This window comes from Narcine bancroftii, chromosome 12, assembly GCF_036971445.1.
Source record: "Narcine bancroftii isolate sNarBan1 chromosome 12, sNarBan1.hap1, whole genome shotgun sequence".
NCBI lineage: Eukaryota > Metazoa > Chordata > Chondrichthyes > Torpediniformes > Narcinidae > Narcine > Narcine bancroftii.
Window position 1 is genome coordinate 78,245,824 of NC_091480.1, and position 24,054 is coordinate 78,269,877.

Sequence of the window (24,054 nt, forward strand, 5' to 3'; positions counted from 1 at the left end):
GGATCTGAAAGTGGAGGAACCAATCAAGTGCGGAATTGAAACTGTCTCAGGAACAGTGAACAAAGGATGTCTGATGTGGAAACCCATTGAGCTGAGTAATGTCCTGGGAGGAAATCTGTCAGTCTGCCCTGTAGATAACAGCAGGGTTAATTCGGCAGCTGCTAGGGTTGGACAATAAATGCTGGCATTGGCAGTGACCAAATACATTTAGAGGCAAGGCTGGTGTGGTTCAGTGTGTGCTCACCAATCAGGCACATTAGTGGGTGTTTGGGGAGGTTGAGAGGTTTTGTGATTCACTGCAAGCTTTTGTGAATTGCTGCTGCAGTCCCTGACCACAAGGCAGCTGGAAGCCTCTCGTTTTTGGACACTGCAGTAGCTGTGCAGTGAACCACACTGACTAAATGCTGACTTTATTCCCTTTTGTGTTATCCACGTTCATGTCTGCAGGAGATGCAAGCCCCACGTTCCCCAGTCGCTGGCCATCTCCCTCACATTGTGTTGACAGAGTGGAAACCTGGCTCCATCTGCTCTTATAGTTCTGACATAATGGAGCCTATTCTTGCTGGAGAGACAGCGAGGCCCCTTGCCAGTGCGGACAGGCTCGGCCGGTCAGTGGGAAACAGTGAACCAACCAATGGGGGGATGGGTGCGTCACCTGCCCAGAGTCAACAGAGTGGGTCTATTTATGAAATCTGGACATCAGATGTCACGGCCGCCAGAGTGTTGGAAGAATTTGCACTGCTCGAAGCTTCCCTGCCCCCTGATGTACAACCTCAGAGTGACTCCCCTTCACTGGACCAGCCTCTCTCGGAAGCCCAAGGGAAGCTTCTGGAAATCTCACCCTCCCCTCCTGTAGAAGTTTCCTCCAATAAAGTTGAGACAGATCTCAACAACGGTGTAGAAAATACAGAAACTCTGATCCAAGCCTTGTCTGGGCAGGAAGGGCCAGGATCTGTGTATGAGAAAGGTGGTCGCACCCAGAGCTGGCATGTTCCTTCCTCAAATGAAGAGAATTTGGGAAGTCCCCTGACTCCTCCTGGAAGGCATCCTGAAGAGAAATGGGTCAGAGTCATGTTGGAGGAGAAGCCAGATGTTGCCGCGTTTGAAGAACCAGTGGATATCAAATCTACTCACAAAAAGCTATCAACTGTATTTGAAGACTGCAGTGAAGAGATCCAGGTGGAGATTCAGCAAGTGACCACCTTGACAGTCCCAATTGGTCAAGCAGCAGATCCCACAATGTCACCCTCCATCTCCATCTCTGAGGTAGTTGACAGTTCCTTCCAGTCCTCATCAAGCGACCACATGTCCCCAGAGGACTCTAATTGTGAAGCTGGTGCTTCTTCAAAGGAGACCCCTGGTCATTCCACTCCAGATTCCGGAACACCAAAGGATACAGAGTGGAGAGAAGGAAACTCAAGGGATGTGAGGCTCTGTTCTCCCAAGGAGCAGCCGACCATGTTGTCCAAAACTATTGAATCGGAAAGAGAGGTGGGCAGGAAATCCTTGCGAGTCGTCGTCTACGAAGAGGAGGAGAAAATCGACAAAGTTACAGGTCGAAAGCAAACGGAATTGAAGAAGTTGAGAATCAACGAGATCGCGCAGGTCAGGAGTGGGTCAGTGAGAGACGAGTCTTCTATGGCTTTCGCCAGAAGCCAGGAGATCAAGAACAGTACGTACAAAACCATGGACAGCCTTGAGGAGACCATCAGGGAGTTGGAATCAACCATCTCCCAAATCAGCCAACATCCATGCACTGAGTTCTTGTTTCCCACAGAGTTGTCATGTGAGGTGGACAATGCCAGTGAAGCCACAGCCTTTAGCCCAGCCACTGAAGCACAAAGGGGAGTGGTGGCAAGTGATGCTTTATGTTCGGCGGACCAACAGCCTCCTGTGGCCTCCAACAACAGAAAGAACACATCTCCAGTCTCCAAGGTCAAGCCGGACCTCCCCCCGAAACCCCAGTGGTTGCCTCTGGATTCAAAGGTTCCATTTTCACTTGTCTACCCCACCCTTTTCTCTCTTTGGTGTCTGTGATTCCTCTCTCTCTCTCTCTCTCTCTCTCTCTCTCTCTCTCTCTCTCTCTCTCTCTGGGCCACTTTGCCCCTTTTTCTTTCTTGGATCTGAGGCCCCTCTCTCTCTGGGCCCCTGGGCCCCCCCCTCTCTGGGCCATTGTGCCCCCCCTCTCTGGGCTGCTCTGCTCTCTGCAGGCCTCTGCTGTAAGCATCTGACTCCTTGCTCACACTTAATCAGTTCAGTGTGCTCCGTCACAGTCATTTGACAACTTGCTGCTTTTGTCCCAGTCTGGGTTTTGTTAATTTTGTGTCCTCTGGCCCCTGTGACCCGAGTCAAGATGGTGGTGGAGAACTCCTCTCGTTTCCCACAATCCATCTATTAGCTCTCCCTGCTCCCAGCTCCCTGCCCCCTTTCGTTGCTCCTAACTCCTTTCCGAGCTCTCTTCACCAATCTGACGCTTCTCTCAGCATCATTGATTTTCTGATTTTTATCTCCAACAAAACTCTGCTGTTAAATCTTCTCTACAGCTTTGTTCTTGCTGTGGATCGTGGTGTAGCGTGGGCCAGGGTGTGATATGGCATGCCACGGGCCGCAGTGTGACGTGGGCTGCAGTGTGGCATGGTGTGCGGTGTGACGTGGGGCGGGTGGGGCATGGGCTGCGGTTTGACGTGGACCTGGGTGGAGCATGGGCCGCGGTGTGGCATGGGATGTGATGTGTCCTGTGACGTGACGTGTACAGTCACCAAACATGTGCCATCGCCACTCGTGGGCTGAGACGTGGGGTGAGCTGTCACCATGCGTGTGCCAAGATGTGGTATGGTCTGTCACCATGACTCTGCTGAGGTTCTCGGACATCCTGGGAACATGAGAAGCCACCTTGTTTTCCCGATCGCTCAATAACCTTTGAACTTTGGTGGCCCCCAGATAATCAGAGGTCAAACAGGCTCAAGCGAAGGTTGATGCTGCGCATCCTGAAGATTAATATGAGAACACTCAGCTTTCTCTCCACAGAGCTTTGGACTGGCTGCTGTGAACGTTCCGGAGGGATAATGTAGCTAATAACCAGATAATCTGGTTTTGCCGAGTTGTGGAAAATATTAATTCCTTATTGAGGGAAAAACTTCATTTGTTGTTACCTCTGCCTGCCTGAGATTCGCTGAGTTGGGATGAGCACTGTTGAAACCTGGATGGGGTCTGGAGACCATGGGGGTGGTGTCTGAGTCTGGGAACAGACAGACCGATCTCTGTCCATCCCATCTCAGCCCAGGCCTGCCCTTCCCCCACCTCCCAGCAGGGCTTGGAGGGATGGGTGAGGGGTTGGGGGAGGATTGGTGGTGACGGCAGCAGTTGTTCAGGGATCATCCCTTGGTGGAGGGGCTCTGGCAGGGCGGGGCACTCTCATGGGCAAGGGGGAAGGGTGCTGATTGCTGCGCTCTCTGTTCCCAGACTGGGGGCAGGATGCCGATTCCACCTGCTCCGAAACTCAAGCAACAGCAGAGCTGCGAGAAGCTGAAACACAACAAACAGCGTGAGGAGTTTCTGAAGCTTCAAAGCAGTCAGCAGGTAGGTCACCTGGGCCCAACCTGAGCTTACCTGTCCTGAATAGGTGAAGAACAGAAGGATGATGACAGTGAAGGTTAGGCCACTTAAAGATAAAGGAGGCAACATGAACCTGGAGGTGAAGGAGGTTGGGAAGGTCCTATATCAGTGGCTTTCAACCTTTTTCTTTCCACTCACATTCTACTTTAAGTAATCCCTATGCCAGAGGTGCTCTGTGATTAGTAAGGGATTACTTAAGGTGGTGTGTGAGTGGGAAGGGAAGGTTGAGAACCACTGCTCTAGACCCAATTGTTACTAAAACATTTTGCTTGAGAAAAATTGTCATTGGCCCCATTTCCTTTGGAGTTATGAAACCATGCACATAACGAGTCAATTAGGTACAATTAAAACAATGGTTTTCAAACTTTTTCTTTCCACCCACATCCCACCTTAAGCAATCCCTTACTAATCACAGAGCATCTATGGCATAAGGAATACTTAAAGTGGTATGTGAGTGGAAAGAAAAAAGGTTGAGAACCACTGTCCTAAATGAATACTATGTATTGGTCAAGGTGAGGTCAGATTAGAAGAAGCTTGTGTGCTGGACCACGTTGAGATTAAGAAAGAGGAACTGCTGGATCGTCTTAAAAACATTAGGATTGATAAGATCCTGGGACCAGTCAAGATATACCCCAGGTTGCCATGGAAAGGGAGGAAAGAGATTGCTGGGGCATTAGCGATGATCTTTGTGTCCTCTTTGGCCACAGGGGAGGTGCCAGAGGTTTGGAGAATGGCAAATGTGTTCCCCTTGTTTAAAAAAGCTAATTGTAGTGGTGGCCAAACTATTGGAGAGGATTTTAAAAAATATTTAATTTTAAAAGAAAGCAAATATTTACAAGCAATATAAGGCATTTTATTATCACACAATATAATATCCATATATTATAATAATATAACAAAAATAAAGTAGTTTTCACCCCTTCCCCAGTTATTAAATAAACCATAAAAGGCAAAAGGAAAAAAAATTAAAACTAAAAATTGAAACATGTCATCTGTGTCACCACCTTAATTCACTCTCTTTATTTATCTGTCAGGACGGTTTGTATCTTAACTTATTCAATGGTGGGGTTGGGGGGGGGGGATATAGATCATATCTGTGCCTCTCCCGGGGATTTACCCACGTGTAGAATGCTCAGAGTTTGTTCGATCTTTGGAGAGGATTCTTAAGGACAGGAATTATGAGCATTTGGAAAAGTACAGTCTTCTCAGGAATAATCAGTATGTCTTTGAGGGGAAGATCATGCCTCATGAGCCTAATTAAGTTTTTTGAGGAGGTAACAAAAGAAATTGATGAAGGTCAGGCAGTAGCTGTCGTGTAGATGGATTTCAGTAAGGCATTTGACAAGGACCCCCATGAGAATCCTTCAGAAAGTTGAGGCATGTGATCCATGGAACCTTGGCTGAGTGGATTCGGAATTGGCTTGCCTGTAGAAAGCAGAGTAGTCAGAAAGTATTCTGCCTGGAGGTCAGGGACTAGTAGAGTTCTCCAGGGATCTGTTCTGGGACCCCTGCTCTTTGTGATTTTTAAAAATGACCTTGACAAAGATGTAGAAAGATGGGTCAGTAAGTTTGTGGATGATACAAAGTTTGGAGTAATTGTGGATAGTGATGAAGTTTGTCATAGGTTACAACAGATATAGACAGAATGGAGAGTAGGGCAGAAAGTGGCAGATGGAGTTCAATCCAGATAAGGGTGAGGTGATACATTGTGGAAGGTCAAACCAGAAGACTGAGTACAGGGTTGATGGAAGGATACTTAACAGTTTGGAAGAACAGAAGGATATTGGAGACTAAATCCATAGATCTCTCAACGTTGCCATTCAGGTTAATAGGTTAAGAAGGCCTGTGGGATATTGGGCTTCATTAATCGAGGGATTGAGTTCAGGAATCATGAGGTAATGTTGCAGCTTTATAAATCTCCTGTGAGACCACACTTGGAATGTTCTGGTCAGCACATTAAAGGAAAGATGCAGAAGCTATGGAGAGGGTGCAGAGGAGATTCAGCAGGACATTGCCTGGATTGGAAAATATATCTTATGAGGCAAGGTTAGCAGAGCTAAGGCTTTTCTCTTTGGAGTGAATAAGGATGAGAAGTAACTTAATAGAGGTCTACAAGATTATGAGAGGCATTGATGAGGTGGACAGCCAGCGCCTGTTTCCCAGGGTAGGAGTAGCAAACACCAAAGGACAATTGTACAAAGTGAAGGAAATAAAGTTTAGGGGAGATGTCAGGGATAATTTTCTTTACACAGAGAGTTGTGGGTGCCTGGAATGCATTGCCGGGGGCAGTGGTGGAGGCTGGAGGTTTTAGGGGCATTTAAGAGACTTTTTAAGAGCAGTAGATGGATAAAAGAAAAATAAAGGGTTATGAGGTAGGGGGGGTTTAGTTTATTTTAGTTATATATAGGTCAGCACAACATTGTGGACCACAGGGCCTGTACTGTGCTGTGCTTCCCACTTCCCTCCTTCCTTGTCCCTGTCACCCTCAGGAGGGTCTTTGCAGGAGGGAGAGCACAGTGCCCCCTCCCCACACCACACTTGAACAGTCGAAGAGAGGGTCTGGCTGAAAGCAGCGGCCATCTGGTCTGAGGAATGTTCTGGGTATGGGGAAGGGTATGTTACTGACCTGGAGATGGGGTAACCAGTCCAGAGAAGGATCCTGACGTTCGCCAGGACAACCTTCAGATGCAGGCCGAGAGTGGCAGGAAGTGGATGCACACACAATCACGTGTGCAGACAGACACACACATGCAAATACATGAACACAGACAGACAGACACTTGCAGACACGCATAGATACATGCACAGTCAGACGTTGTTACAAGCAGACAGGCGCAGATGGATACAGAGTCACAGACACAGAGAGATGAATAGAGACACACAGACAGATGCACATGCAGAGAAAGATGTGCACACGCATACACATGTACATGCACATGCGCATGCATACAGACGCACGAATATACATGCACATACACCCCACCCCCACCCCCTCAAGGCTGCTCTGCCGGTTGTGTGGTGGGCGAGGCTGATGTCCCACAGACGGGGCAGGGGGTGTTGGGATGGGAGGTAGGGAGTTTGAGGTGATGCACTCCTTCACCTGTGGCCTTGCACAGAGTTGCACAAACCCTTGCAAACACAAAGTCCACAATGACCATGTTCACAGAGAATGGCCCCGAGTGATGCCCAGAGGGCTGGTGAGTATCAGCGGCCTCTCTCCATGATTCACCCTGTCTGGTGCAACCGTTTCCACCACTCGATGGCAGCACAGCACAGGGCAAAATGTTTTTGAACCAATTACATTAAGCGCACAATGTTACAGTGCGGAACTGGGCCTTTGACCCATCTTCTCTCTGCTGACCCAGATATAAAGCGACAGTAATCCTGTTTGCCTGTACTTGAAGATTTATGACAGGTGGCATGATTAGTATATCAGTTAGCATGGTACTATTACAGCGCCAGTGACCTGGGTTTGAATCTGACGCTGTCTGTAACGAGCTTCTCGTTCTCTCGGTGACCTGCATGGGTTTTCTCCAGGTCCTCCAGTTTCCTTCCCTCCTTCAAAAACATGTGGTTGGTAATTCGGCAGCACAGAATTTAATTTTTAAATTTTTAACTTGGACATACAGCACGGTAACAGGCCATTTCAGACCACAAACCTGTGCCACCAATTTACACCCAATTAACCTACAATCCCCGGTACGTTTCAAAGGGTTGGAGGAAACCGGAGCCCCCAGGGAAAACCCATCCAGACATGAGGAAAACGTACAAACTCCTTACAGACAGTGCGGGATTTGAACCCAGTCCCGGTCCCTGGTGCTGTAAAGGCCTTGCACCAACGTCTACGTCAACCATAATACACCAATGGGCTTCACATGGGCTGGAAGGATTTCTGCTGTGCTATGTCATCAAAAAATAATTTTAAATCTCGAGTAAGCAACGAGATACTGGAGGAGCTCTGGGTCAGACAGAATCCATCGATGACTGACCATTTCTGCCTGTTGATGCTGCCTGATCTGCTGAGCTCACTGTTTGTAACTGAAGTACTTCCACAGGTGTAGTTGGTGAAATAAGAACAAGAAAGGTCATTAAACGAGTCCCCATTTGGAGAATTGCGCTCAGTTCTGGTCACCTTGCTGCAGGTCAGATGTCATCAGGCTGGAGGGGGTGCAGAGAAGATTTATGAAGATGTTGCTAGGACTTGAGGCCCTGAGCTACAGGGAGAAATTAAGGATGCTCTGGTTCCTTGGAGCTCAAGAGGATGAGGGATATAAAATCATAAGATGGTGAATACAGAGAGTCTTTTGGCCAGAGTAGGAGAATTGGGAACCAGAGGACTTAGGTTTAAGGCAGTGGCTCTCAACCTTTTTCTTTCCACCCACATACCACTTTAAGTATTCCCTATGCCATCAGTGCTATGTGATTAGTAAGGGATTGATTAAGGTGGTATGTGGGTGGAAAGAAAAAGTTTGAAAACCACTGTTTTAATCGCCCCTGATTGACTCGTTAAGTGCAGGGTTTTGATAACCCCAAAGGAAATGGGCCAATGGCAATTTTTCTCAAACAAAACATTTCAGTAACAATTGGATCTGGAGCAGTGATTCTCAAACTTCCCTTCCCACTTACCACCTTAAGTAATCCCTTACTAATCACGGAGCACCTCTGGCATAGGGAATACTTAAGGTGGAATATGAGTGGAAATAAAAAGGTCGAAAACCATTGGTTTAGAGGGATTCGGACCAAACACAGGCAGGAGGGACCAGTGTGGGTGGGACATTTTTGTTAGTGTGGGCAGATTGGGGTGTAGGATCTGTATCCACACAACATGACTTCATATCTCTTGAGAACCTTCTTGAGCAGCAGCTGGATGTGTCATGAGGTAGCTGCAACCAGATTGAAATGTGTACAAGTCACCAATCTTTGTCACTCCCTCGCTCAGAATCTGCTCTGATGTCCCTGGCACTCTCCATTAAGTCGTTGACCCTTTCCCTCTTCTGCCCATTGGCTATTATTGGATCTTATGGGTTGTCTCTGTTGCCTGATGCAATCCATGTTTCAAACATGGTTTGCAATTCCTACTAAGTGGTCATTCTGCCTCGCCCGCAAGAGAATGAATCTCAGGGCTGTATATGATGTCATGTTCGTGCTCTGACAATAAATTTGAACTTTGAACCTATGCAAATTCTAATTGCTGATTTTTTGTTCTCCTCCCTACCTGATTTGGCCGTTCTCCTCGTGACGTAGTAAAGTCCAAAGTTTTTCACCTCTCACTCTGATCACGATGGGACGTTTTCTGCACAGAAGGTTTGTCATCTGTCTCTGACAAGACTCTCGAATGAGACCTCGGATGTGAGGGTTGGGTCTCAGTCATTCCTGCTGCTCCGGAACTCGGGTCCCATTTCTACTTCTGCTGCCTGGCCCAAAATTCTCTGAAGCAACCTTGTTGATCTGATTTTTCCCAAAATGTGCCATTGCTCCTGCATAATGTCCAATCCCTGAAACTGTTTGCTTCCATACCCAGAGTCAGGGCAGTGTAGGTAGAAGCAGTCACTCACCACGATCCCACAGAAACCCACTCCATTCTGACCCAAAATCCTTTTGCTGCTGCTCTCTCTTTTACTGAATCCAGATGGCTCACAAGGGACTTAAAGGAGCATCTATTTCAATAGCTTCAAGCACAGGATCCTCTCAGCAGTCAGTCCCCTCTCACCCCTCCCCCATGCTCAGTCTCCCATCTCCACCCTTCACTCCTCTGTATCATCCCTTCTCTCTCTCCTCTCATCCTCCTGCTTACTCCCTCCTCCTCTGGCCTCCCTCCCCACAGTCTTCCCCTTCTCTCCTCACGCAGACTCCTCATAATCTCCACCCCAACCTCCCTGCCCCTGCCTCTTTCTCGCTCCACCGCCCGGCTCTCCTACATCTCCCCTGTCAAGGGGACTGTGTGGAGAGAAGGATTGATTCACCGAGAACGGGCACCGCAGCTTCAACCAGCACTAACCTGACAGTGACTGCGTTCACTCCAGGATGCCGAGTGCAGGCAAAGATGTGTTAATAGTGTGAACACCACAAACAGTTTACAGTTTACAAACCTACCACAACATTTGATGTTAAATCTGAGCTATGTCACACAACAGATAACATAAAATCCTCATCACTTGACATGTTCTATGGATTTTACTTCCGCATCTTTATAAGTATAAACAGCTCTCACACGTTACTCCAACCCTGTTATCTGTTGCATGGCGGTCACCTCTGGGAACTGGTTGGTTCCATCACTGAAGGAAGATACAAGGCCTGAAGGAAGATACAAGGCCCGAAGGTGCACTCACTACCACACCACCTCCACCTTAGTCTCCACGCCAGAGGCCAGATTGTCAGCTCTTTCTGCACACAAGAACATTGAGCAGGTTGTAGTCTAGCTGTGGAAGGAGGGGCAGAACCACGGCGCGAGATGCCCTGCCTCAGAGTCTGAGAACACTCTTGCTATAATGCTTCAGGAGACCTCCTACCATTGATTTGAGGGGTTCTGCATTGCTGTGTGAATGAGCTGCAACTAGCCTGTTCCTGCAGTTGTCCTCCAATCCTCAAGTTTGCACAAGTGATCCCGCATCCCTATTGTCGATGTTAGGATAAAACTTAACTCAACTTTTTTTTGTAAATGAAAGATTAGCACAATCTGGTTATAATTGTAATTAACTAACAGAATGTACAGTGTAAAAATAATTGAGGGCTCTTTAATTTGCCTTCTCCCTCACTTCCTGTCATCTCACTCTTTCCAACATTTTCTCTTTAGCTTGTTTAAATCCATGCTGCCTTTTACCCACTCTCCCTTGGTCGAACTCTGTTTTCTTCCTTCCCCCCCCACCTCCGCTCACAGTCTCCCCCACATTCAACATGTGGAACACAATGTAGCTCTGAAAGACTGTTTGTATCTTGATGTTCATTAAATACTGGCCCCCAGTGCTGTCTAATCCTGCTCAGTGGTTGAGTTTGTATTGTGGGTAAACCACGTTAAACTGCATAACTTCACACAAAATAGGTTAAAAAAAACACAAAAACAATATTTACAAAAGCACAGGGTTATTAAAGAACACAAAGAATGATTTATTTGTGTTAAATCAATATCTAGAAATGCAGATTATTTCCACTGGCAAAGTCAATGTATTCACTTATTCCTTTTGTATTTTGTCTTCAATAGTTTTTGTACAAAGATTCATGTTCACAAAGCCATTAATTGGAATTGCAGTAAGTTTCTGTACATTTTAAGTGAAGTCTTTTAACACTTTGTATTGAATTTGTGTGAATTGTATCCGACTGCTTTTGTGTAAGACTATTACAGTTTGAATGTGACTTGTGAGGGAGGGTATGGTTCTGGAGACTTGAACCAATGAGTTCCCATTCACAGCCGACCTTTCTCCAGACTGTCTCACAGGGACAAGCACCCCTTGCTGATTCTGTTAAAACAAAACTTCTTCAAAGAACTGAGACAGATCTTTCTGTGAACAAGTTTAATTGAAAGGGTTTTCAATGTTTGCATCAAGACCGGGAATGGAGCTTTCAATTTCAGTTCCAGCGCTTTCTTTGACACTGGAAAGCCAATTGAATGTCTTCCGTCTATACTTCAGGAGATGGAGAATAAATTAAGGGCAGATTCCCTTGTAGACTAGTTTATATTTCAATGCAGGGATGAGCAGTCTCCCCACCCACTGTCCCTGTGACTAGTGATAACAAGGTCCTGCTGATGAGGGGAATGCATTTCCTCTTACGTATTTGAATTGAGAATTAATGCAATATCTGCTTTACTTGGTATTCTCTGTGCCTACAACCCTTTTGAAATGTGTTCAACCATGTGAGTGAAAGATAACACATACCATCCAGGTGGTCTCGAGCAGTTACTGATTAAAATTCGATCCATTAGCCCGAATCAATTCATTCCTAGGTCTGGCTGTGCTCAATGAGAGAGGAATAATCCCACAGATCTTGCAAGGTTTAGAATCTTTACTGAATGTTTCACAATCTTTATCTGAGGAAAAGACCATTGTGAGTCAGAAAAAATGACTGTATTAAATTTGTACTTCGAAAAAACAATTAAATAATGTTTAGCAATTCTGAAAAGCCCTGAATGATTAGATTGCAGTGTTTGCAAAGTGGTCAGAATTGCTTGGGGACAGGGAGTGAAAACAGGGAGATAACTGCTTCTGCTTTAACTTTTATTAATACCACCTTGCCAAGCTGTTTAAACTTCACTGCAGCAGTCTGCAATTGGAAATTGGCTGATTACAACCAATAGTGAAGGTAACTTGCAGGTCAAACTGAGGTTTCTTATTCTCGATGCAAAGCACTTGAGGTAGGGCAGGCTTTCTCCTGCTGAATGTTTCATCTCAGCTTTCCAAGAGTGTCAGTGAGGGTAGCAGCACCAGGAGAATTGGAACAAAACACAACTGGGGATTCCTCACAATGCATAAGAATAATGGCTGATTCTGGATTCAAAAATATACAAAGCTTTGTTTCCCGACACTGATCTTTTCTCAGTATTTTACCTCACCCTGGGCACACTTAAACTTTTTTCCTAAAGATCATTCGCAGTTGAAACAACTGAAATGGAAAACTTTTTATTATATTTTTGAATATCCTGATAATTAATTCACTTCCTTCACTGAAACAGGTTGGGGGGGGGGGGGGGGGGGGATGCAAATCCTTATACAGTCACATCCAACGTAAAGCCAATGAATGGTGAGAGGGCCAGATGGTTGACTTCACACCTACTGTTTAAATTGTTTAGGCTTTGGAGTAAGATTGAATGTGCTGTGAATGTCTGTCAGCTCGGAACTTTATCCTTCCTCATTCGATTCAAAGGCAACTATTGTTTCAAGGTGTATATAAAGTGTGTGTTTAGAAGAAGAAAAGTTTAAAAATTCTATTTAAGCAAAATGTAAAAGTGAAAAACTATAAAATGCCTTTTTTTGCCTTTTTTATGCATTAATTTTTTTTTACATGAACGTGACAGTTTTCATAGTTTTACTGAACAATGTGTCAGCAATCATGTAAAACATTACAAACTCCACTTTATTCTTGCTTTTAAATAATAAAAGGTTCTAAATAATATGCATGTATATGCTAAGAAACTGCACGATGCATCTGGATTAGTGTCTGTTTGTGAATCTTCTAATCTAAAGAAATAAAGAATGTGAAAATCTTGATACAGTACAATAGGAACATTTTTGTCTATAGACTGTGCTTATTTTTTTCTCTCCTGGTGCATGGGGCTTTACTGATTTATCAGTCAGAGCTGTGATTGGTTATTGTGTTGAGCATAACGACAGAGTTTTTTGTAAGCGGAGATCTTCCATTTGTAGAGTAGTGAGATATGTGCTGAGAGTTGATGCCATGACAATCTGTAATTAATGTGGTTTCTGTGAAAAGATGAAATAAAGGAATTGCATTTTTGTAAAAGCATTTTGGATTTCCCCTCATTTTCTAGTGTTTCTTGATTCCAGTCATGCAAAGCAGTTTAAATATTTTCGAGTTTTGATTCTGACTTCAACAGTCTGCACTGTCGGAGCAAGGTTTTCTGCATTCAAGGGTTTAGCTCATTGGATGAAGAATTTCTCTCTCACTGTAATCTCTGTGGATTTTATTGTTCAATTTGATGAGAGCATTGGTGTTGCTACTGGTACCAACCAGACAATCTCTTTGCTGAAACCAGCCATTCTCAAATTCAATTGCACAAAGGCCACTCTTTTTAGAGGATCATTCACACGTACGACACTGCTTTCCAAGCAGCTTGATGTATAATTCCAACCTCTTCCCATTGTTCATACCCTCCAATCCAGGCAACATTTTGGTCCATCTCTTGTCTGCTTTCCAAAGCATCTACACCCTCCCTGTAATGCCATTAGAATAATTTGGCAGGAAAGGTAATCAGTAAGTTGCAGATAAAGACCATTTGCAGCAATGGACAGTTAGGGTTTGGTCAAGTGGGAGGTGCTGGGCTTTGGGAGGTCAAATGTAAAAGTACTCAGTAAAATGGCAGGACCCTTCAGAGCACTGAAAGTTAAAGCTCCCTGAAAATGGATAGGGTGGTAAGGAGGTGTTCAACATGCTTGCCTTCCATGGTCAGGGCGGGGGAGTATAAAAGGCTGGAAGCCATGTTGCTGCTTCAATAAACTTTGGCTATGCTGCATGTGGAGGATCGTGGATACTGTTCCAGTAGCATAGAAATGGCGCGGAGAGTCATCAGCATGTTGCCTGGATTAGAATATTTGTTGTCAGGAGAGGTTGGACAAACTTGAATTGTCTTTACTGCAGGCCGGGGGAAACCTGATGGAAGCATATAAAATTATAGAAGCAAAAGTAGATTGTCACAAAAAAAAGTATTTTTCAAAAGAGTTAGACCACCAAACAGGCCCTTTGGCCCAACCAGGTGGCCTATCTGAGGTCCCATTTGCCCTTGTTTAGACCTTACCCTCCAAACTGTTCTTTTCCTAAATCATGAATTGGTAATTGGAGGACAGAGGTTTAAAGTGGGGGGTGAAATTGAATTGAAACCTGAACATTTTTGTACAGAATGGGCTGCTGGAGAAGATAGTTGAGGCAGGTCCTATTGCAACATTTAAAAAATTGGATGGATACATGGGTTTAGGGATATGGGCCAAATGCAGGCTGGTGAGACTAGTGTGGGTGGAACACCTTGGTTGGCTTGGGCAAGTTAGGCCAAAGAGCCTTTTTCCTCACTGTGTGACAATAATGACTGATCCAAGTACCTGCTTAAATGTCACAATTGTACCCAACTCTACAGCTTTCACTAGCAGCTTGTTCTACGTACCCAATGCTCTGTGTGTGAAATAGTTGCCCCTCTTACCTCTTTTACATTTGTCCCCTTGCTTTGGTCCGAATAGGGTGAAACACGAGTCACGCACAATCATTTCATTGAAAGGGAAAATACTTTATTGGGAAACACAATAACTCTTCAATGTTCCCTGACTAAACACAAACTCCAACTAGTCTGTGCCATAATAATTCCACTTTGTGGCCTCAGTGTCTCAAATCCCATCTTTGCAGAATAACATTCTCGACCCATAAGTAACACCAGCATCAATGTTCAAGTAATAAAATAAATGGCAAACTAGTCTTACTGGAGGGAACGTCAGTTTATTTTCATTATTATAAAATAGGATGGTGCATTATTTATAGCATCGCATTTTGCATGTACAATTGCAGTTGTAAACTCCAGGAGTTCATGCAGGATTTAACAATACCACATTGTTCTTTTACAGCCAATTGACAAAGAGGTAAAAGAAACTTGTTTTAATTAAACACTATATATATAATCTATGTTACACAGCTTTTGTCAGAGTTGACACGAACATATTTACAAAATAAGCAGTTAACTTTACAGCAAATCTGTGTCATTTAATAAACAGCATATTGTAAATTGGAAGGAGGTCACATTGACAGCATGGTTCAATGCTCCATTGGAATGCCTGAATTTTTGGATTAAAATGGAAGCACTGAAATTCTCGCTTGTCAAACAATCGCTCAAAATACTGCAGGTAAACAGCCACACAAAATAATAAGGAAAACTGGAAAAGTATGGCATACAGCATCTCCATTCCGATATCATGAATTAATAATTTTCTTGATTTAACATAGTTTCCCTTGATCTACACTATGGGCTATGAATACTAAAATTCCCACCTCAGTGTTGTATTTTGGACTGAACTCTTGTTTCAACCCACTTCCCTTCCACAGACTTAATGAAGATGCTCAGAATCAAGGTGGTTTAACTTTGGCACTGTGTTTTGAAATATTGGAGGATAAAGCCAAACAGCCAGTCAGTGGCACAGTGTGTAAAATGAAGGACACCACATCAGATGTTACGCACACAACTCTCTCAGCCTTTCCAATGTTGGCTGAGAGAAACAAAATTAAAAAAAAAAAATTATATATATATATATATATATATATATATACACACACAAAAGAAACATGTTTATAACTAGGCAAGATTTGTAGTTAAATTTAAAAAATGTTAAAAGTTGCGTTAACATAAATCCCAGCTGGAATCCTGTCGTGAAAAAAAATGGATTTGCAAAAACGAGGCATCTTCCATGAAAAAGGTAAATAAAGGAAAAATGGGTAAATACATTGCAGCTTACAATGCGTCTAGATCTGTTAAGCTACTTGGCCTATTTTAAGGTGCATTTGCACATTACGTGGTGATCAATTTCAGAGATTTGATGAAGAAAATATGTTCAAAAACCACTAAATATTTCCAAGTACTTAAAAAATAATGAGTAAGAAATATTCATATTTTGTTAAGATAATTTTTGGCAAACCTTGGTCTTAACACCGGAGAACAATGGTTCAGCAGGATGTTCTTGTATCTGATACCATTGGGTGGTGATGCAATCCTCACTTTAAAGCCACGTTTCTGCTGCATGAACCACAACTGGATTCCACAGAGGATGTGCTGGCGTGACCTGAACTTCAAGAGAGGATGTGCTGCGTGACCTGAACTTCAAGAGAGGTTCACCCTCATAACCCCTAGTGCTGCATACACTATATCTGAGAAAGAATAGTGGCCCGCAGCACAAGAATAGCCGATTGTAAAGAACCACAGGCCATTTTAAAGATGCAATAGAATTGCAGGCATGTTCCATTATTGTGGGGGAAAAGTAAGAAATGATAATATATCCATTTTTGCACAGTAAATTATAAAGTATCAGTTTTATCTGGATTTAAGCAAAATCCTGAGAACTCATTTCTAAAATTAATATTGGATAATACTTGATTTATCATTCAGTCCTTGTTTTCTAGTCTTGAGAACCAATTTGTGCTGTGATGTTCTGACTGTTCCTAGACCTTATCCAATGTGTATTTATAACAAAAACAATTAAAGCAAAATCAGGGCAGCACAGGATGTGCTCTGGTTAAACAATTTGTAAAATGCATTTTTAACGATTTGCATGTTACCGAGTTTTTAATTCGACCTGAGTAAGCTGTGGAGCAAAAGTATCGAACATTAAAAATTCAAGTAACAGTGGAAACAAAAATTTGTTCACAGAAGCACGAATGTAAACAATGCAACAAAAATATATTATATATATTTATATGTACATACACACTGAGGTTAAATGCGCAACTTTTAATACAAAACCATAGAAAATCATATAGCCCAATTGCATCAGCAAAACCAAAACATCAGGAGCCAGTGTTTGGTATTCTCTCCCCAGTGAACTGTTTTTAACATCATCTGCAAAACTGTCTCTTCGATTCATTCTCTTAAGTTAAATAGTAACAATGCAAACAGATTCAGATAGCCACAAAAAGTGAAAGGTTTGAACATTTCAAGTCAAAATCAGGAGAATTACAAGCCTATAAAATCAATACTCCCTCTTCACGGGTGGGGGGAGGTTTATACGAATGCTTTCAAAAACTGGAAGTTAGACCATTGGATTCAATTCTTGTAGCAATGAAAATGCTGCGTGTAAATGCTGTTATTGGCTAACAAACTACAGCACTCTCCATCCCAGAATGTTTTATTACTAACTGCTAACTCAGTATAATATATTAATTTTAAAGAGAATGCCACAGGAATGCAGTAATACTTTTAAAACTTCTAAATAAATAGCTCATCTCGTTCTCTCTCTCTCACCCCAACACCCTTTCTCTCTCTTCTTCCAGGATGCAGTTGTACATAGAAACTCATGAAATGATATCTGAGAAAAGATTCAACAGAGCAAAGCAAAACTTAGACTTTGTGAGAACGTGGGTGGATGATCCATCAAGCAGATTTTTATAAATTGAATTATTAAGAAAGAGATGTATTTTGTTACATATATTCCTTGTGGCAATGAAAAAAATAATTTGGCAGTCAGTGCTCTGGTGTTTTGATTGAGTTCTCTAAAACTGACTATAAATTCTTATTTCTACTCTTGGATATTTAACAAACAACAGTTTCTCGTCTGAGCATCACAAAGGCAAGTGAGCAAAATGAAGTAGTAAATAGATCCAGAATATCTCTTTGGGGATAGGTAAGCCAGAACATATTGGTTTAACTAGTGAAAACCATGTATGTGGGATAAATGTCAGACAGTTCTTCACACAAGAAACAGACTCTGGGTAGGAGGCAAGGGTAAAAGAAATGGTGTGCAGTTGCATTACGCTTTTCTGCTGGATAAAGCCATTTGATACCACTGAGCATAAAGAAATACAACAGCACTGAGATAGAGGTTTAATGTTGATGTTGCTGGGTAATGTCAAGCCAGCCAGGGCACAGAACTCACTACAGGTTGAATGCTGCGGTGGAATCTATTTCATATTCAAAAAGATATCTTCATCGGTGGAGCGCTTATTAAATGTTCAAGAATTGTAGCGAGGCTTACACATCCTGCTGTTTTGGGTGAACTGTTAAGAAGCAACTGGGCATGAAGAAATGCAAGGTCTTTTCCCAGCTGAATAAAATAATAAACATGGTTCCCAGTTAAAGAAAACATCTGCTTTTCTTTTGCTGAGTGGAGCTGAGAAGAGACAGCTCGATATATTATAAAGGAGAAATGACTGACACGAGAAAGTCGACCTCAGCTGCCACATCAGGAAGGCGAAGGATGTGGAGTTAGTGTATACTTGAACCAAAACTTTGAAAGAGCTGCTGTGACAGGAATTAGGAACTGCTTACATTTCTACACTCCCAACTTTAAGCTGCGAGTCTGTGGTACAAATAGAAGGGGCATTGCGCCACAATCCCCATCTACTGCTGTAAACCAGTGCTGCCACAATTCCTCTCATTGTAATTACAATGAAAATAAAGTTCTACTTCATTTGCTTTTTAAAAATAAGGCTTTAAAAGTCTGTGTTCTTGTATTATTTTCAGAAAGATCTGTCTGGTAAAGATTTTAAAATATAATCCTACTTCTGAGCTCGTTCCACCAATATCCATCAACATATGACAGGATTATACCTGGATAAAAGTGATCTAGAATTCTCCAGCCTCACCCCCTCACCAATAAAATGGGTTACAAAACATTTTCATACAGAAAGAGTGTCCTTAAGATTGGCATTTTAATTAAATAAAGAAAATCTCAACTTGTTAGTTTGGCTCTAATCTTTGTTAATGTACAAAATATAAATACTTTAGTGATTAGTGCATTAATTGTAGTAAAAAGCATAGCTACTTTTAAAAGCAGAAAATAAATTTATCCTATTTATAAATTGATTTCTTCATAATTAAAATTAAATCTGATGTTAAATAGCAGAAAGTTAATTTGATTAGAACAAAAATTGCTTATAACCAGGAAGAAATCATTAATCGCAGAGACAGAAAGAAATGTTCTAATTTAATCTAATCCATAGAACATATTTAAAGCAGCCCTAATGTGTAAGCAAACCACATTTGATAACAACTAGCAAGTCATAGCATATTCCAAGGGTGGAAGAATCTCACTTATGGTTAAAAAAACCAGAAAATATTGGTAATACCCAGGTCAGGCCATGCCTGGTGGGGCCTGGTCCCAGGTCAGGTCATGCCTGGTGGGGCCTGGTCACAGGTCAGGTCATGCCTAGTGGGGCCTGGTCAGCTCAGTATTTCCAGCATCTTGTTTTTAATTCATCTATTGTTTTATATATTTACTCATCTCTGAAATGATTACCCCCAAACTGCTCCCTGGTTCGCCGTTGTAAAGCTGGTGGTGCAGCGTAACCACAACTGAAACGCACAATCAAGATTTCTAGCTCAGCTCCAATGAAGTTGCGACAGTGGGACAGATGAGCTCTGAAGTAATTTGTAGCCCAAGTGCTGCACACCCATTAACCATTTGCATCTTGTTTCATTTTACTCCCAACACATTGAAATCTGTGGCTGTTGAGATGCCCGCAAACCAGTCACACAGCACGCTAACCGACCTGCTAATGTGAGATCTGAGATGAAAGTGATTGACACCAATCAAAGTAACATTTTAATCTGACTGTTATTTTAATCAGAAATTTGCCAAAATTAGGATTATGCAGACATGACATGAATTTACACCCAACATGTGGCATCTCAAGAGCCACTGAACACAGAGATCTATAATTGAGATTAATTTCCAATATTAGATGGATACCCTGCCTATCCTTTTTCCACACAGCAAGCATTCACATAACAGCAGAGCTAAAAATCAAGTCAACCTGAGCTCATTGTTAACCAAGGATTATGTTCAGTGGAGATAAAATTCAAGAAGGATAAGGGAGAAAAATTATAATACGTTTGAAAAACAATGATCAAATTTTCTCACAAATAAAAATCTTCTAAAATGACATTCCATTGAGTTTGCTCCGAATGGGCCAAATTTTAATTGTTGGAGTACTGTGGAGTCAGTAAGAAACAGTATCAACTCAAATGAACAAAATAAGGAGGATTGGTTCGCAAAACAAAGAAGATTCATTATGAGGCCAAGCTACACTAAGGCTCGTCAAGAAAAGAAATACTGAAGTTCGTAACAGTTTGTACATAGTACTTGGAATTATTTCTTAAATATGTGTGGCTTTAAGTGCTCCATTTATCTCAAATCTTTCCCTTTCTATTGGGTAACTGAAACTGGGAGCAACATGTTCACCGTGCAAACACGGTTGAAAAGATGGTCAATCACTATAGTTGTCTAATGAAGTGCAGGAAACCAAGATACATTGTACCAAAGCATGGTTGGTTAGCAAAGCAATTAAAAAAATTATAACTGCAAAACCAGCAACAACTTGTTTGTGGCCAACAAGGTCCTTTCAAATTCTGCAACCAGATAGCCCTTCAGCCCACATCCACTTTAACCAGCCCTGTGCTATTAAATCCTATGTCGTAAACATTTAATACTTTAAACACACTAGTTGTATCCGTGACTGTGAAGAGATAAGCATGTGGGGACAGATCCTTCACTCAAGCAATATTCTGCTAATCCGTGTTTTTTAGATGTGGTGATCTTGTATTTGAAGCAGGAATTGATTTTAGTTTGCAGTTCCAGCAAAGGGCATTTCAAAGAACCAGCCACATTTCCTGAGACAAGTGCATGTTCTGGGAACATCCCAGGGCACCACACACAGATACCTCACTGTGTCAATAGATGCCAATGGAATCCTGTGAGAAATGACCATTTTCCAGGAATTCGGATACTCCTGTTGGAGCTTCTCGAGGAAATCAGTCAAATTTGCAGAGATATCTGGCCATTTTTTTGGTCAGAAATGGAATTTTATTTCAAATAGTACATTCCAGCAATTATTTGTTGGTACTTTTGGCTTAAAAGTTGAAGTATGTATTTTCATGTCTGTTCTGCATATTCCCCTGTAGAAAACTAATGAGAATTCAAAAATTACAAAGCAGCCAAGTCTTTCAATTTTCTATAAAATGAAGAGGGTTTAAGTGAATGGAAGTTGATAGAAAATGGTTTTAAAAAAGTCAGTTCAGCTGGGACTGCCAAATTCTATCATGAAACATATTTAAAGAAAAGGAGAGATTTTTTTTGTTACCAACAAACAGTTTTCCCAACCTGATCCTGGGGAAATGTGGGGGTGGGAGGGAGTAAATCCATATGTTGGCTCAGCTCCTGAATGTTTTAGCCCTAACCAATTTCCATCAAAGGTACTGATGAAATCGAGAAGTTAGAGGTTTCTGAGCCTTTATGCCTGTAGACTTGGATGAATTTGAGTCACTGTCTCTAAATTGACCCGATGCTGAGCTACCTGCTGGGGAAGATGGTGAAGCTGGCTGAGAAAGCTCCGAGCTTGTATTACTACTCAAAATCTTATTATTGGATGCTGGCTGTTTGGATTGAAAATTTTCATTTGGATGACTGGAACAATACTGTGAATCAGGATCACCTGATCTAGATATTTCCTTGGGTTTTGATTCTAAATCCAGCTGCACATTTCCTTCTGGATCAGAAGCCTCCCAGGAGTCAATTTTCTTCCGTAACTGGGTTATGTTAGATAGTTTCCCCTCCTTGTGGCTACTGTCCTTGCTTTCCAGTTCATTATCTTTCCAGTCTCTGAAGTGAAACTCGGATAAATCATTCTGTACCACCACTGTGTGTCTCCTTCTGATGTTCTTCTTTCTCCGAGTTTCAGGAGAGCTCTGTTTTCTCAGCCCTACCCCAAACATATCGTCTGCGGACGTTTTCAGCCGAACTTTTGTTTGATCAGTCAGACTTCGTTTTGGTGCTTTGGTCAGATCTTCCGTATTAGAGTCGTTCTTGAGAAAATTATGTTTTTTGGTGGAATTGGGGCAATTTGAATTATCAAACAGATTTGTTGACCCTGAAGGCTCTTTTTCTTCATTGATCTTTGCAGCAGGCTCATTTGCTCCTTTTGGTTTGGTCAATTTCTTTCTCGCCAAAGTATCACATTGAATTAATCTGTGGGAGTTAAAAGATGGTGTACTGCTTAACTTCTGTGTTGTGATCCCTTCCCTGTCAGAACTTGTGTTGCTGTCTGACTCTCGGCGACAAAACCTGCCTCTTGCCTGCTGCGAGCTCGAAGCTTTGCCTGGCAGCATGCGTGTCAGGTAGCCACTTTCATTGTCTGTTTCAATCTGACCTCCACACTCGCTGATGAGCTCACTTCTTTCGTCATCGGCTTCATCGCCCCGACTCTCTGCAATGGATTGCACCTCAGAGCAGAAGTTGTGATCCAGGGTGGTCATGATGGACGAAATGGTGGAATACCCTGAAACAACTGAGCTGGCATCGGTGGGAATCATCTCCCTGTGATCCATCTCGGGGGTATGCCACATCTTCAGCTTGGGACTTTTGGAGAACAGTTCACTACTATTGCAACACTGGGCACTAGTCGTAGTTGTTTGATCACCTGTATATTTTCTTCGATCTGAATCTGAAAGTTTGGCAGAGGTCACCTCTTTGAATGAATGCTCAGTGCCCATTGAAGATGGGCTGAGAAGAGGTTTAGATGAAGAATCCAAATTAGCTTTCATATTCTCCCATCGAGCTGTCTGATTGCAGTGCTGGTGGGAACGATTAGGTTCTCCTGCTTTTGTCTGAATTTCTTTACTAGCAAGGGGTTGGTGAGTTGGCACCATCCCTCTGATCCTGCTATTTCCATACTCCTTCTCTTTTTCTCCTGCTGCATCCTTCTTTCTGTCTCTTTCCTTCTTGTCCAATAATCTCTCTTTGTTAATTGCTTTAATAGGTTCATGTTCTGAATCATCATCTGTGCTACTTTCAAGCACTTTTGCCTCTTTTTTCTTCCTCTTACGGTTGGCCGCTGCAAAGATTGACATCACAAGCTCCCTGTGGTACAGGTCCTTCCGAGACCCCCACGATCCCTAGAATTGAACAAAATAAAATTAGTTCCTAAACAATGACTTAACTAATTGTGAACAGAAAATATGTGTATAGTAAGGATGGAAAACAAATTAACAGAGTGGAGATTTAAGGAAGAAAATGCCATTTATGTCTGCTTGTATCAAAGGCAATTTTTAAAAAATGTAGCTACTTTCTAATTGAAGAGCAAAAGGAATGAGCTTTTTAAAGATTTTTCCCCCCAAAATGTTAACTTCTAACTGTGAACTGACCAATTTTATGCTATACTGGAAATCCACTAGCACTTGTATGCAATACAAAAAATTTAATTTAAAAAAATGAATTTAGACATATAGTATGGTAACAGGCCCACGAGCCCACACTGCCCAATTACACCCAATTAATCTACATCCCCCGCACATTTTGAAGGGTAGGAGGAAACCCACACAGACAAGGAGAGAATGTATAAACTCCTTACAGACAGCATCTGATTCGGACCCGGGTCGTTGGCCCTGTAACAGCGTTGCGCTAACCACTATGGTAACCACGCCACAATTACACAAAGGGGCTGTAGCCATATTGGGGACAACAGTATCCCCATAAAATCAATGATAAAGCATGTCTAGTGCAAAAAAAATCATCTCTGATTACTTAATTATTCTTGCACACAAAGGGGTTTCTGTGTGTGTGTGTGTGTGTGTGTGTGTGTGTGTGTGTGTGTGTGTGTGTGTGTGTGTGTGTGTGTGTGTGTGTGGAGAGAGATAGATCCCAGCACACAACTATTTAAAGTGCACTCCCTTTCGTTTTAGAGAGTTTTTCAGCAGTTTAAATACCACATGAAAACAAATGAACGGATTATTGAATGGAAGTCAGCATGGGAATTTACAAGATCTTCACAGTTCAAGAGATCTCACTACATATTGTGATGACCAGGGAAACTAAGCTCAGATTATCAATGGACTGGAGCTCTTCATCTACAACTTCCCCTCCACATACAAGTTCTCCAGGAAGTTTAGCAGTGATTTACCAAAGTGCTACCAAGACTCTATGATAATAAATGACAATGAGAGTTCAGGAAGAGGATATATGAGCAATGATTTAATTGCTATTAAGGAGAAGCAGAGAGAAATTACTTCCACTGCTTGAGGAATCCAGCACT

At 42.5% G+C, this 24,054-nt stretch overlaps 2 protein-coding genes across 14 annotated transcripts in view; one reads left to right on the top strand and one right to left on the bottom strand.

Annotated features, from left to right (window-relative positions):
- Positions 1-13,068, top strand: part of LOC138747620 (SRC kinase signaling inhibitor 1-like) — a 227,458-nt gene extending 214,390 nt beyond the window's left edge. For 5 of the 6 annotated variants that reach the window (XM_069907008.1, XM_069907005.1, XM_069907004.1 and 2 more), the window contains 3 exons: positions 448-1,986; positions 3,463-3,579; positions 8,860-13,068. In XM_069907008.1, the coding sequence (XP_069763109.1) occupies positions 448-1,986; positions 3,463-3,579; positions 8,860-8,862 (1,659 nt within the window). In that variant the 3' untranslated portion in view covers positions 8,863-13,068. The remainder of the gene's footprint in view (positions 1-447; positions 1,987-3,462; positions 3,580-8,859) is intronic. The other variant, XR_011347581.1, reaches the window with a different exon arrangement.
- Positions 13,069-14,750: 1,682 nt separating this feature from the next.
- LOC138747621 (rho GTPase-activating protein 23-like) overlaps positions 14,751-24,054 on the bottom strand; it is a 263,779-nt gene continuing 254,475 nt past the window's right edge. For 7 of the 8 annotated variants that reach the window (XM_069907014.1, XM_069907013.1, XM_069907015.1 and 4 more), the window contains one exon: positions 14,751-22,918. In XM_069907014.1, coding sequence (XP_069763115.1) covers positions 21,215-22,918 — 1,704 coding nt within the window. In that variant the 3' untranslated portion in view covers positions 14,751-21,214. The remainder of the gene's footprint in view (positions 22,919-24,054) is intronic. The other variant, XR_011347582.1, reaches the window with a different exon arrangement.